The sequence below is a fragment of the Brachyhypopomus gauderio genome, chromosome 18 (genome assembly GCF_052324685.1).
Source record: "Brachyhypopomus gauderio isolate BG-103 chromosome 18, BGAUD_0.2, whole genome shotgun sequence".
In the NCBI taxonomy this organism is placed as follows: Eukaryota; Metazoa; Chordata; class Actinopteri; order Gymnotiformes; family Hypopomidae; genus Brachyhypopomus; species Brachyhypopomus gauderio.
The window spans coordinates 3,228,145-3,242,367 of NC_135228.1; the positions used below are offsets into that span (position 1 = coordinate 3,228,145).

The 14,223-nt window shown below is 42.4% G+C and overlaps 1 protein-coding gene across 5 annotated transcripts in view; it reads left to right on the top strand.

Moving 5' to 3' along the window:
• The window catches only part of LOC143481739 (NACHT, LRR and PYD domains-containing protein 12-like), a 92,006-nt gene that overhangs the window by 18,529 nt on the left and 59,254 nt on the right, over positions 1-14,223 (top strand). For all 5 annotated transcript variants that reach the window (XM_076979858.1, XM_076979862.1, XM_076979860.1 and 2 more), the window contains exons 9-11: positions 7,878-8,054; positions 8,345-8,521; positions 13,922-14,098. In XM_076979858.1, the coding sequence (XP_076835973.1) occupies positions 7,878-8,054; positions 8,345-8,521; positions 13,922-14,098 (531 nt within the window). The remainder of the gene's footprint in view (positions 1-7,877; positions 8,055-8,344; positions 8,522-13,921; positions 14,099-14,223) is intronic.

Below are 14,223 nucleotides of genomic sequence, written 5' to 3' on the forward strand. Positions count from 1 at the left end.
AGTGGGTTCAAAATGACAGTTCTGAAAAAATAACCAAATTGTGTTGATCCACCTCAAAAAAAGACTAAGCTGCTCCTGAGTGTGTCTGCTCATCCCCCAGCTGCACTCACATACCCAGTCCCAGTCATCCACCCAGTCTGCTACTCCCTCATTTGAGGAGAAAGCTAAAGTATTGTGGCTGTTCCCCACTTTAGTGACCCCATTTTGTTTCTCTTTCACTCAGACAATAAAATATTCAAATAGAGGACATGCATCTAAGATGAAAATTTCAGACCCCTCCATGATTTCTAAGTGGGAGAACAAAAATAAAGAGAAACAAAATCGGGTCACTAAATTGGGCAATAGCCGCAATAGTGTAGTTTTCTCCCCAAATGAGGGGGTGGCATCTAGAGTGGATGTATGTGAGTGCTCTGGTGAGAACATTTCAATTTTATTGTATATATTTCTAAACTTACATCATGTCCTCTGTAGCTGCTGCTCTCAGCCAGGCCCTCTGACTGCCTCTCTCACCTTATACATGTCCCCTGCACAACAATGCAGCTGGGGGATGGGCAGACACACTCAGGACCAGCTTACACTTTTTTGCTTACACTCAGCCCTTTCAATTCATTTCAAAAATGCATAATGAAATGCATGTTCCAGTGGGTTCAGCCTTCTGTATATGACCCATAATGGCCCATAAGGTCAAACCTCCTAGTGACAAGTTAAATATAACTAGTTATTATAATTAAAGTAGTTATATTCATCTTGGTCCATACACGTTCAATTATGTCTTTAACTCATCATGCTTTCTGAATCTGAATTTGAATGAAGCTGCATGATTAACAGGTCAATTTCCCAGTTGTTGAAATGCAGTGTTTGTTCCTGTGAACAACTAGTGAGTCAGTTGGCAGTGTTCCAAGTTTTTTCAGAGCCGTTGATCAAAATAAATTCCTTTTACAAACGGCAATAGCACCATATCTTGGTGCATGCAGTGTTAGTCAGTTACATGGGTGTGGAATTATGGGTAATAAGACTGCATAATGTGAAGTGGCACCATAGAGTAGACAGTCGGTTATAGCAGTTATTTATTTCTTATTTGAGGTTTTTCTGCAGTTAATTTTCTTGTTGTTAATATTTTCTTTCAATATTAATTTTATCTTCCTTGAGTGAGAATTAAAATTTATTTGATATATTTCAAGCAGTATGTAGATGTTACGTCCAGCTCCGCCCTCCTCCCTGGTCCCGCCTAGTTCCCCGGTTCTGTGCTGTCTGTTCCGCCCCCGTCTTTAGTGCCCACACCTGAACCTCGTTTCACTCCCCTGTTCAGTGTATATCTTCCCTTCTGTTTCAGTCCTCCGTGTCGGTCATTGTTAGTAAGTGCATCCCTCTGTCTTCCTTGCCCTCACTCTGATTTACCTCACCGTATGTGTTTTCTGTGTCCGTTAAATGTCTCAGTTGTACTCTGTGTCTGTTTTCAGCTTCCCGTTTGGTCTCGTTGTATTTGATAGTTTTCCTCTCTGTGTTGTTGTTCAGTTTTTTGCCGTCTTGTTGTTTGATGTTTCTGTTAAGCTAATGTTAGTGTACCTGATAGTTTTGTCTGTCTAGTCTGTTTCTTGTTTCTTTATTAAACTAGTCCAATCTTGCACTTGCGTCACTCCTGCTATCTCCCCGCCCCGTGAATCGTTACAGTAGAACAATGGAGAAAGTGGGTCATCTCACCTATAAACACATACAGCTTCTGCATTTACATAAATCTGCAGGTTTGCTTTGAGACAACTAACTGGGGATTGTTAGGTGAATCAGCTGGTGAGGACGTAATCAAAATGACAATGTCAGGGCCCCAGGGCGGGTCCTTCTGTAGCCACTAGGAGGAGCCCACGAGCCAGACCTCAGGCCAATCAGCGGTGAGGGCCTGCACCCTTGTCCTGGGTTTATTAGTGAGACAGATGCAGTGTCTCACCGCTGAGATGTCTGCCTTCTTTGTTGCCAATCTCCAGCCCTGCTCTCTCTGTTGTCACGACAAGGTGTCTCGCCACCTTGCCTCATTCTTGTATGAGGTTTTTTGTTTTTGTTATACTGTCTCTTTGAGTACTTACCTCCTGCGCCGCTCCCTGTCCTCTCTCAAGTTTTCCTCCCACTGTAATTTTTCCCTTCCCAAAATGGTTTTGGTTTTTGGGAAGGGTTTTTTGTTCTTTGTGGCATTTGCCAGCCAGCCATTTCCTTCCCCTGGCGTCCTTTGTTTCTCTTTGGTTTTGTTTGGTTTTCGCGTTAATTTCATTCTGCGAATATTTCTGTTCTCCTGTGTTTTCCGCATTGATTATTTCTGTGATTGCTTTCTGTTCTCCCCTGTTATATGCGCTGATTATTTCCGCGATTGCTTTCTGTTCTCCCTGTTAACCGTGCTGAATATTCTCCGCGAGTAGTTTGGTTTTCTCACACTTGTAGTGTTGCTTATTGCACGGACAAGGCTTTTGGGTCCACTAACATAAATCCGCAGGGTTTCCTAAATCCCCCGTTCTGACAGACAAACTGCATTACTGACTAAGTAAATTCAGATTAAGATTCTTTATTTGTCACATGTATAAATTGTTGCGATACAAGATACAAAGTGAAATTAATATGTGACTGTTCCTAGACTATTCATCAGTAAAAATAAAATAAAATGTAATAAAATATTACAGTATTTATAAGATACTAAATATAAACTATAGAAGTGAAAAGAGAATAAATAAATCTACCATGTACATATAAATGAATCTATAAGTGACTGTGTGACTGATAAGGTGGTTGTGTGTCTGATGAAGAACAGAATAGAATGGAATGGAGTATGTGTGTTATGTGTATCTGGTGTGTTTAGTGTCCGAATGATCTGAGGGTAAAGGCTCCTCCTCAGCCTCTCAGTTCTGGCCCTGATGGAGCGTAGACGTTTCCCTGAGGGTAACCATTCAAACAGACTATGGTTTGGGTGGTGAATGTCCTTACTGATGCGTTTGCCAGATACTCTGCACCGCCTGGAGTAAATGTCCTGAGGTTTTGGTACAGTCCTGGTGATGCGCTCAGAGCAGCGCATCACTCTTTGGAGGTCTTTCTTGTCCTGGGCGTTGCAGTTACCAAACCAGGTAGTGATGTTACCAAAAAGAACAGACCCAATGGTGGCAGAAAAGAAGAGTTTTAGCAGTGCTGTGGAGATCTTGAATTTCTTTAGCCTCCTGAGATGGTACAAGCGTTGCCTCGTCTTCTTTATCTGGGTGGAGATGTGTGTGGACCATGTCAGGTCCTCAGAGATGTGGACTCTGAGGTACTTGTAGCTACTCACTTTCTCAACTGGAGTGTCATTGATCTGGAGAGGTGTGTATGAAGTCCTCCTCTTCTCCCTTCTAAAGTCAACTACCATCTCCTTGGTCTTGGATACATTCATCTCCAGGTTGTTGACTCCACACCATGATGACAGTTTTTCCACCTCACACAGGTAGGCCTTCTCATCATTGTTGGAGATTAGCACCACTGTATCATCTGCAAATTGTACATCCTTCCCCTTGGACACATATTGCATCGCTATAATCTGGACTTTCATTTTTATGCAGATGACACCCAGATTTACCTCAGTACCAAGTCACTTCAAAATCCACCCATTATATTCTTAGGATCACACCATTTGTTGTTGGTCATGAAACACACACCTCCAGACCTTTAGATTTTCCAGAATCCGCTGTTCTGTCCATGCAAAACAAGGATAAATTTTCAGCAGGTAGTATATCATGGTCTGGAATGGTAGGAGTGAGCCATGTCTCCGTGAAACAAAGAATGTTAGTCGTGTATGTCCCTTTAGAAGCTGACTCGAGCCCTGATGTCGTCCAGCTTGTTATCCAACGATTGTACATTGGCGAGCAGAATACTGGGCAGAGGAGGATGATGTGCACTCTCTCGTAGTCTGTTTCGAACACCGGCGTGTCTCCCTCTGTGTTTCTTCCTGCGCTTTCTATGAGGCGGTTCGTCTTCGTCTCCATTGTTGTTCGAGTCCTCACTCCGGAGGATATCTTTTGGATGTCTTAGAGTCCTGTCTCTCTGAAATCAAGAACTGGATGAAACATAACTTTCTTATGCTCAACAGTGATAAAACTGAACTCATTCTTATTGGATCCAAATCAACCCTCAATAAAACTCCTCCTTTCACCCTCCACATTGATGATGTTTCTATCTCCCCGTCCCCTCTGATCTGAAATCTGGGTGTCATCTTTGACTCCACCCTATCTTTCACTGCTCACATTAACTCTGTCGTTAGAATTTCATTTTTTCACCTCCGTAATATTGCTAAAATCAGATCATCTCTTTCTCAGTTTGCTGCTGAGGCTCTTATTCACGCTTTCATTTCCAGTCGTCTTGACTACTGTAATTCACTCCTAGCCGGTATCAGTTCTTCCTCCATCCATAAACTCCAGATAGTTCAGAACTCTGCTCCTCACCCACACTTGTGCACGTCACCACATCACCCCCGTCCTTCAAAGTCTCCACTGGCTCTCTGTCAAATACCGTATTCAGTTCAAAGTCCTTCTTCTGACCTACAAAGCCCTAAACCATCTTGCACCTTCTTACTTATCTGATCTTCTTATTCCCTACGAACCATCTCGCTCTCTCAGGTCTTCCTCTGCTGGACTACTAACAACCCCTACATTCCACCTCCAAGGTTTTGGTCACCGAGCTTTCTCTCGAATGGCACCTTGACTCTGGAACTCCCTCCCTTCTCCAGTTAAACATTTTGCTTCTCTTTCCACTTTCAAAACAAACTTAAAAACATATCTCTTTGCACTGGCCTATAACACTCCCCTTACCTTCAATACCTGACTCTAAACCCCTACACTACCGTCGACTCCACATATACTGGTCTACTTTACTTTACTCTATCATCAGCTCCAAATATGTTACCATACTTCATGACCTCTTCCCATTTTCAGCTTTATTCTCATTGTCTGTTGCTTGTGCTTTTTTTGTTTCCATTTGTCTGTTCTGCTACTCTTAAATGTAAGCGTCTTTGGGTTCCTGAAAAGTGCTATACAAAAATAAAGAATTATTATTATTATTATTAGTCTTCGTTTATATTCCAGCATGAGGAAAATGGCAGCCTGGTCTGATTTTCCAAAAGCCGAGTGAGAGATGGCTTTATAGGCATTCTTGAATGGGGTGTAACAGTGGTCCAGTGTACTTGATCCTCTCGTTGCACAAGCTACATGCTGATGCAAGTTGGGCATAACTCTCTTAAGGTTTGCTTTGTTAAAATCACCAGCTACAATGAGCGCAGTGTCCGGGTGTTTAGCGTAGTGGGCACTTACGACATCATGTAGTGAGGCTAGAGCAATGTCCGTGTCCGCCTGTGGTGGAGTATAAACGGCTATAGTGATGAATGAGGTAAACTCGCGAGGCAGGTAGAAAGGGCGACTGAGAATAGCCAAGTGCTCCATATTTGGTGAGCAGGAGCATGACAAAACCGATATATTCTTAGGATCACACCATTTGTTGTTGGTCATGAAACACACACCTCCAGACCTTTAGATTTTCCAGAATCCGCTGTTCTGTCCATGCAAAACAAGGATAAATTTTCAGCAGGTAGTATATCATGGTCTGGAATGGTAGGAGTGAGCCATGTCTCCGTGAAACAAAGAATGTTAGTCGTGTATGTCCCTTTGGAAGCTGACTCGAGCCCTGATGTCGTCCAGCTTGTTATCCAACGATTGTACATTGGCGAGCAGAATACTGGGCAGAGGAGGATGATGTGCACTCTCTCGTAGTCTGTTTCGAACACCGGCGTGTCTCCCTCTGTGTTTCTTCCTGCGCTTTCTATGAGGCGGTTCGTCTTCGTCTCCATTGTTGTTCGAGTCCTCACTCCGGAGGATATCTTTTGGCCAAGTCGAGCTATCGCGCAAGTCCTCAGAGAAAAGGTAAATTGACCTGGTTTTTATTTCCAAAAGTGTACTGAAGTCGTATGTGATCAGTGCCAGTGACGGAGTGGTAAAATTACTAAGAAAAACTAAATAAACAGCTATTATAAAGCATAGTCTGAGCGGAGCAGTCACGACGGCGTCTGGTCTCACCTGTGCCATACAATGTCTATACCAGGAGTGGCCAACTTTGCCTGGTTTCATGCAGCTCCCCAGCCGGTCCGCGCGCTCACCTGCACAAACTGTCTGTGCTGTGGCCCGGTTACATCTTCGTGGTGTGCTGTTTGTTTACAGGCCTAGCGAGCTGCTAATACTTTTAAAACCGGCGTAGTGGAAAACACGCATTTGACTGTCTTCACACGAATTACTAATTCGCCATCTACTGGCGATCGATCGTTCGCGATATAATACTTATTCCCCCCCCCCCCCCCCCCCCACAATTATTGTTCCTGTCAGGGAGGTTTATTGTTTTCCAACAACAAACCATGAAATCACCAAAGACCCAGTGGAACTATTAAACAAGAAAATATAACTTTTCATAATGAAGAACATAGAGCTTCTGAGGAGTATCCAGAAGGAGGCGAGACTGAATGTGAAGGTGAGAATGAAGACAAACATCCAGTAGAAGGAGACTTCAAGATGGAAGAAGAAGGAGAACAATGCAAAGAAGGTGTGAGCTTGCATGAAGCAGATCACCGACCTCAAGACAAAACAGCAAACAAATGGGTTTGGACAGAGCCAGTGAGCTGAAATGAGCTCCATCTCTCCATCTCTCAACAAAGTCATCTCCCCTGCTGTCTCACCATCTCCATTACTCAAACTCTTCCACACACACCCCTCACCTCAACTCACATCATCCAGGAACTCACACCAATCACCTAGATCAGGCGTACTCAACTAAATTTGTCCGCGGTCCAATTTTGGCAGATACCTGTGACCTGAGGTCCGGTGCGGCGGGGGTGGGCGAACGCAAGTTGTTGAGCGGGGGGGGGGGTGAACGTAAGTTGTTGAGCAGGGGTGGCAAATGTAACACACATGATGGAGTGTTTTTTCAATAGCCCTGAAATAAATGCTCTGGGTTTTTTTTGGTCCGTATCCTGTTAATCAGGAATGAGATTGGGTCCGGACAGGACTGCGTTCCGCCAGTTGAGTACCCCTGACCTAGATGTAACTACATGATAGAGCTCATTATGTCTGACTCAACTGACTCAAACACTGAGCATCAGCTTGTGTTTCCCATTAACATTTTGTAGTGCCACCAAAGAATTATATGATACCGTTTACAATACACAGCCACTATAGCTCACTGTTTAGCTTGCAAGCCTGCAAGTACTAAATGCTTATTCTCAGCTAACCGCCTCATTCCCACGCAGTCATTCAGTAGGTTCCTCTATAAACCTGAACACATCTTTACACAACCAGCTGTATCGGTTATGCAACTTAATGCAGTAATGTCTTATTTCTGATCCTATTGTTTTTTATAACTATACTTGCACAATATCTATGCAAATTACTAAAAGGTGGCATTTTGTTAAATTATTATTTAATGTACTTATTGTCATTGCACTATTATTTTTATTGCAGTTGATTTTGCCACAGCTAAAACCCTTGTAACATGTAGTCTGTTTATGTAACCCTTGTACTTACATATTCTGTCTTTCTCTACTGTTTCACTGTTTAAATGGAATTGCTGATTTTCATGATATTCATATTTAATCACCAGCACCTGTATATTGATCATCTGAATAAGCCATGATGCAATTGTTCTTTAACTAAAGCGTGTCAATAATCTGCCTTATGAGGATGGATGTCGGTTAAAGTGCCGTCTACTTAAACAGTTGCCTACATTAACAGTGGCTATTTAGACAGTTCACTAGGTTATTGGAAATACCCGCTGTGTGTGCACATGTACTGTATGTGTGCTGAGCTGCAAGTGTGAGGAGTTTTTCTTTCTCTCTACAGTCTGTCTGACTGCAATATTACAGAGGAAGGCTGTGCGGCTCTGGCTTCAGCTCTAAGGTCAAACCCCTCATCACACCTGAGAGATCTCTATCTGAACAAAAATAAACCAGGAGACTCAGGAGTGAAGCAGCTCTCTGCTCTACTGGAGGATACACACTGTACACTGGAGAAACTACAGTGAGTTACTGACTTACTAGCTCTTCATACACATACATTTATTGCATACAGACATACACAATTTGATTATCACAATTTCTAGTTACATCCTCATCTATATATCTATCACTCACATTACCACTATATTCTCTCTCTGTCTCTCTCTCTCGCTCACTCTCTCTCTCTCTCTCTCACACACACACACACACACACACACACACACACTCCTCTTTTTTCTCTTAAGTGTGTCTGTACATTCATGTGTGTTTGTATTGAGCCGTCAGTGTGAGTTTTTCTCCTTCACTCTGCAGGCTGTCTGACTGCAGTATTAGAGAGGAAGGCTGTGCTGCTCTGTGTTCAGCTCTGAGGTCAAACTCCTCATCACACCTGAGAGAGCTCAATCTGAATTACAGTAATCCAGGAGACTCAGGAGTGAAGCAGCTCTCTGCTCTACTGGAGGATCCACACTGTACACTGGAGATACTATAGTGAGTTGCTGATTAATCAGCCTTGGTGGCAGTCATGGCCTGGCGGTTAGGGAACTTGTCTTGTGACCGGAAGGTCGTGGGTTAGATTCTCAGACCTAAGGCCATGACTGAGGTGCCCTTGAGCAAGGCACCTAACCCCAACTGCTCCCCGGGCGCCGGGCTAGGGCTGCCCACCGCTCTGGGCACGTGTGATCCACAGCCCCCTAGTAATTACTAGTGTGTGTGTGTGTGTGTTCTGACTGCACAGATGGGTTAAAAGCAGAGGACAAATTTCGATTGGGGTATAAAAATCACAATTGACAAAATATGTCACATTCATTGATTCTCTTACTCTTCCAGGCGAGACAACCCTCCGATTCACACAGAGAACAAGAAACAGTTCTGGCATAAAAGTAACGTCGATAAATATATATAGATAAATATTAATACATTACTATTACTGTTGCTCACGAGGCCATAGCCACACCAGAGTGAGGAAATGAAGTAATGTCGTCTCCTTACTCAGCCCAGCCTACACTCTTTACCTGTGGTGGCACTATATCACACCATGAAATGTTTCTTAAAATACAAAGTAGAATCACTCACTACAAGCTTACAAATCCCTTCACTCAATCATTCTACGCAATGATTCACTCCACAAAACACCCCCATTCAAAGACATGCAGCCTGTAAAGTTTCAACTGGGTAGGCGTGACACAAATGCAGGTGGCGATTGCAGGTTGTCTGAAAGAGGCAGACAACGGACGAAACAAAAGAAAACAACCAAGTAATCTGAAGAGGGTTTTCCATCCACGAGTTTTTGCGCATTTTGAAAATGCGCATGAAAAAAGCTGGATGGAAAAAGACCAAAATTCGAAAAAAGCCCCAAATATCACAAAAAGATTTTTACGCTAGGAGGAGGCGGAAAAGTTAGACTATCGCATCGCCAAAATTCGGAAAAACTGAATGGAAAAGGGTTTTTCGCATAAACGATGACGTATCATGCCTCAAGTCATGTGGTTCTGTACAGAATCGCGATGTAAAGATGGCAAATGCATACAAAAACAGTTCTGGAGAGAGCAAAAATTGAATTTAACTACTAAAGAAAAAAATGTTTCAAAACCTCAAAGTGCAAAAATGCGTAACTGCCAGATGGACGTAAAACCACTATTGTTTGGCGTCCTCTCACGTGATCTAACGTTTATTTGCATAACTGTAATTAATGGAAACAAGGCTTAATTCGCATTTTTTTCTGCTGAAACTTGGAAATTCCGCATTATTTTTTCGAAAGGTTTGGATGGAAACCCGGCTTGAGATACGAGTTAGAGGGAACATACAAGCGACAGCAAGACTAACAGAATAAATAAGCTAGAGAAACTAAGCATAACCATTACAAAGACAAAACTCTACTAACAAGAATAACACCAAAAAAATATACAGTACTCAAACTAGACAAAGAATTAAATGGACGCAATGAACATAAACACTCAGAGACATCAGACGGGGGGCTAGGCAAGAAACGAAGACTTAAACTAAACAGGAACACTTTAACCAGAAACACTAAACCGAAATATGGGAAGCACACAATGGAAAACGACAGGAGTAACCAAGATAACTGATAAATAACTAGGGATGCACCGAAAATTCGGCCACCGAAAATTTTCGGCCGAAATGGCTTAAATTTGCATTTTCGGTTTTCGGCCGAAATACTTTCATCACCGAAACAACACGGCCGAAACAATGTGCTGTGATGACGCAAACAAAAATCGCCACCTGCATGCGCTTATTTGGATAAAGCTAGCAAAAAAGTTTTCCAGTGATGGCGCCGAGGCAAAAGACATGACACCAAAAATTATGGAACTCGTTGCCTTAGACGATCAGCCGTTCTCTGTCGTAGAGGATGTGGGATTTCGTAGGCTAATAGAGCACATGGAGCCCCGTTATGTTTTGCCGAGCAGACGACATTTCTCAGAAGCGTGTTTACCTGAGCTGTTTAATGTTGTTGCAACTCACATCACGTTTTTATGAGAGAATTTATATTTATCTTTCAGGCCAGTCAGTTATAACTAAATTTAACTCGTATAAAATACATATATTTATCCTCTCAGATAAAAACGGTCTGCAAGCGAGTTTAATTTAATTAGTGGTCGGCCGTTGTCAGCGGTATCGCCGTTAACGGCCCACCACTAATTTTATTTTATAATATGCATTACTGTAATGTCAGTGCTAAATAAATATTTACAAATCAAATTTTGTAGTTGATTTATTCTTTGAATAGCAATGCCTTGATTTTAGTGAGGTTAGCCATAAATCCAATGCTACTAATAATTGGCATAATGTAGGCTATTTCGGTGTTTCGGTTTTCGGCTTTTGGCCTTGGTTTCCTCATTTTCGGTTTTCGGTTTCGGCTAAGAATTTTCATTTCGGTGCATCCCTATAAATAACACTAAGGAGCTGAACAGGCACAGAGGGGGGTAGAAAGGAATGCACGGGGAGATGAACGAACCAGACCGGGGCGCAAGGGAAACGGGAAGAGAATGATACACACACACAGAGAGTATAGAACAAGGCACAGACACGTAGCACACACGATAAACTAGACTAAGACTGGGAGTCAACAAGGCAGGGCAAAGGAGTACTCACGAACACAATGACTAACAACGAGGGATAGAACAGAGGGGATTAAATACACTGAAACAGGGAAGTGAAACAAGATGCAGGTGGAAACAATGAGGACAGGGGCGTGACAGACAGAAGGGAAACCAGGAAACGGGGAAACAAGGCGGGGCTAGGGCAGACAACACGGGACTGGGAAGGAGGGCGGAGCTGGACGTTACATAGCCCTCTCTCTATACACTCTTAAAACTCCACCCCTCTGCAGCAACCCAGAGACAACAAACAAAAACAAAAGAAAGCATAGAACAGGGGTGTCAAACTCAAGGCTCGAGGGCCAAATGTGGCCCGAAACGTCATTTTATGTGGCCCGAGAAAGCTTTAAAAGCCTAATTGTCTGAAAAAAGAAGTCAAATATATGCAGTGACCAAAAACTATGTTTCCCACAATTATGTTACCCATGAAGTGACGGTATCTAGTCACTGCAGTGTTTCAACATCAATGCAATTTTCCCAATAGGCTAAGTGTAATTGATAATAATGATAATAATGATCCCAAAATTCCAGGAAGACAAATATCGATGCAGATGGAAGGGTGTTTCAAGAAAGATGGGAAAGCGAATACATGTTTATGCTTCAAGGAGTAAAACTGGTGTTATGAAGCGGTGGCGGTTGTCAAAGAGTACAATCTATGTCTGCATTTTGAGTCTAAACACGGAGCTAAGTATGCCAAAATTAGCTATCAAGAAAAACAACAAATTGCCAAAGAACTGCTATCGCAACAGAATGTGTTCAAATTCAAATTAAAATGTATTTATATAACGCTTTTCACAACACATGTTGTCACAAAGCAGGTTTACAATTGTATGGGTTCAGATCCCTAATGAGCAAGCCAAAGGCGACAGTGGCGAGGAAAAACTCCCTATAGGGTGGGGATTAGGAAGAAACCTCGGGAGGACCAAGCCTCAAAAGGGAACCCATCCTCCATTGGGCGGCCCGTTAGCACAAGTCTGTGGTGCGCTGGGTGGTTCTACAGTTATAGTTAAGGTTCTTGTTCCCCGGCCAAGTAGTCACAGTCCCTTCGGTGCAGATGGTGAGCTTCAGGTAGGAGCTAGCATCAGCATGGCCTCTTGTGGCAATGTCACATCCAACCCTGGCATCAGTAAATCCACCAGCAAGCCAGACCATCTCCCAAGTGCTTGTATCCAATCGTCTTGGGTAGAAGCATGCAAAAAGATAAACAATACAGACATCAATGTGTGGACATCAATTTAAACCACCATTGATTTAAACATACATAGCTACCACGCCAGTGATTTAGCATGTGGCTCCCGCAGGCTAATCTATAGCAGCATAACTAAAGCAAGGAGTTCAGAGGTGACCACAGTCATGAGGGCTCACCGAAACATTGCTTCCCAATAAAGTCATTGTCACAACTAGTGATGCAATGACACAGCTGGATGACAGCATCAACATCTCAGATTACCAGAAATCTCAATGTCAGGGGCCCCCGAGCCCCAAACCTTACAAGGCGAATATTAACTGAAGGCTTGATTAAATGGGTGAGTCTTAAGTCTAGATTTACGCAAAAGCCACAACCACATGCGACAAAAAAAGCTAGCTTTGTTGAGGCTGAATAAATCGTCCACGCTTCAAAGTCTTTTTCAGAGGGAGCGTTTGTGAAGCACAATTGCAATTCAGTTATTTGATATTTCAAGTTTTGAACAAAGTAAATGTGATATATGTGATGTTATTTTTCTTTATTCACTTGGACAGTTTGCTCATTGATTGATGATGTAATATGGGTTTCATAAACAAATTAAAAGGATTTATGTTATAATAACAGGGCAACAAGCAAACATTTTTTTTACATCTACATTACATGCAAATTACATTTTTACATTACATGCAAATATATGGAATATTTGTAACTTTAAGTAATACATTCAGAATTATTTACCATTAAGGAGTAGTTACATATGGCCCTCTGTGGACAACGATTATGCTGATGTGGCCCACGGTGAAAATGGAGTTGGACACTTCTGGCATATTAGAATGGAGACAGTCTGCACTGGCAGGCTTCCCTTCTTAATCTGCTGACCAATGATTAAAACACTCACACATGGTACCGTATACAACCATTCCAATTTAAACACTGTCTATGTGAAACAGATCCAGTAGGTCACAACAATGTCATCTTTTAAACTCTGGAAGAACTGCCTCAATCCCATGTATTCGCACACATCGTTGTGCTTGTACTCTGCAAATAAATGTCAATTGTAAATGTAAAATATAAATGTTCCATATTTGTTAACTGTGATTTTCACCCCAATCGAAGTGTGTCTTTTGCATTTACCCATTTGTGCAGTTAGAACACACACACACTAGTGATTACTAGGGGACTGTGTTGCACATGTGCCCAGAGTGGTTGTCACTATGCCACTATGCATTGGCATAGATAAAAAATAGAGATATTTCATCAATCAATCAATCAATCAAATTTTGTTTATATAGCGCTTTTTACAACAGTTGTTGTCACAAAGCAGCTTTACAAGTGCCGAGTCCTAGCCCCCAGTGATCAAGCCAAGGGTGACAGTGGCAAGGAAAAACTCCCTAGTTTTTTTGCATGAGGAAGAAACCTTGAGAGGAACCAAGACTCAGGGGGGGAACCCATCCTCCTCTGGCCGACACCGGTCACCATGACAACAACAACAATTTAGACAAAGAAATAAAGAAATGTGTCTGTATGCTGTATGTTGTATGTGTGCTGAGCTGTAAGTGTGAGGAGTTTTTTATCTTCTCTCTACAGTCTGTCTTGCTGCAGTATTCCAGAGGAAGGCTGTGCTGCTCTGTGTTCAGCTCTAAGGTCAAACCCCTCATCACACCTGAAAGATCTGAATCTGAACTACAATAAACTAGGAGACTCGGGTGTGAAGCAGCTCTCTGCTCTACTGGAGGATCCACACTGTAAACTGGAGAAACTACAGTGAGTTACTGACTTATTGCTTCTTTACACATACAGTTGTGTTCAAAATAATAGCAGTGTGTTTAAAAATCTTTATAGTAGTTTTTATTTCTATGCACTGGGAATATTGCATACTATTTTCCAAA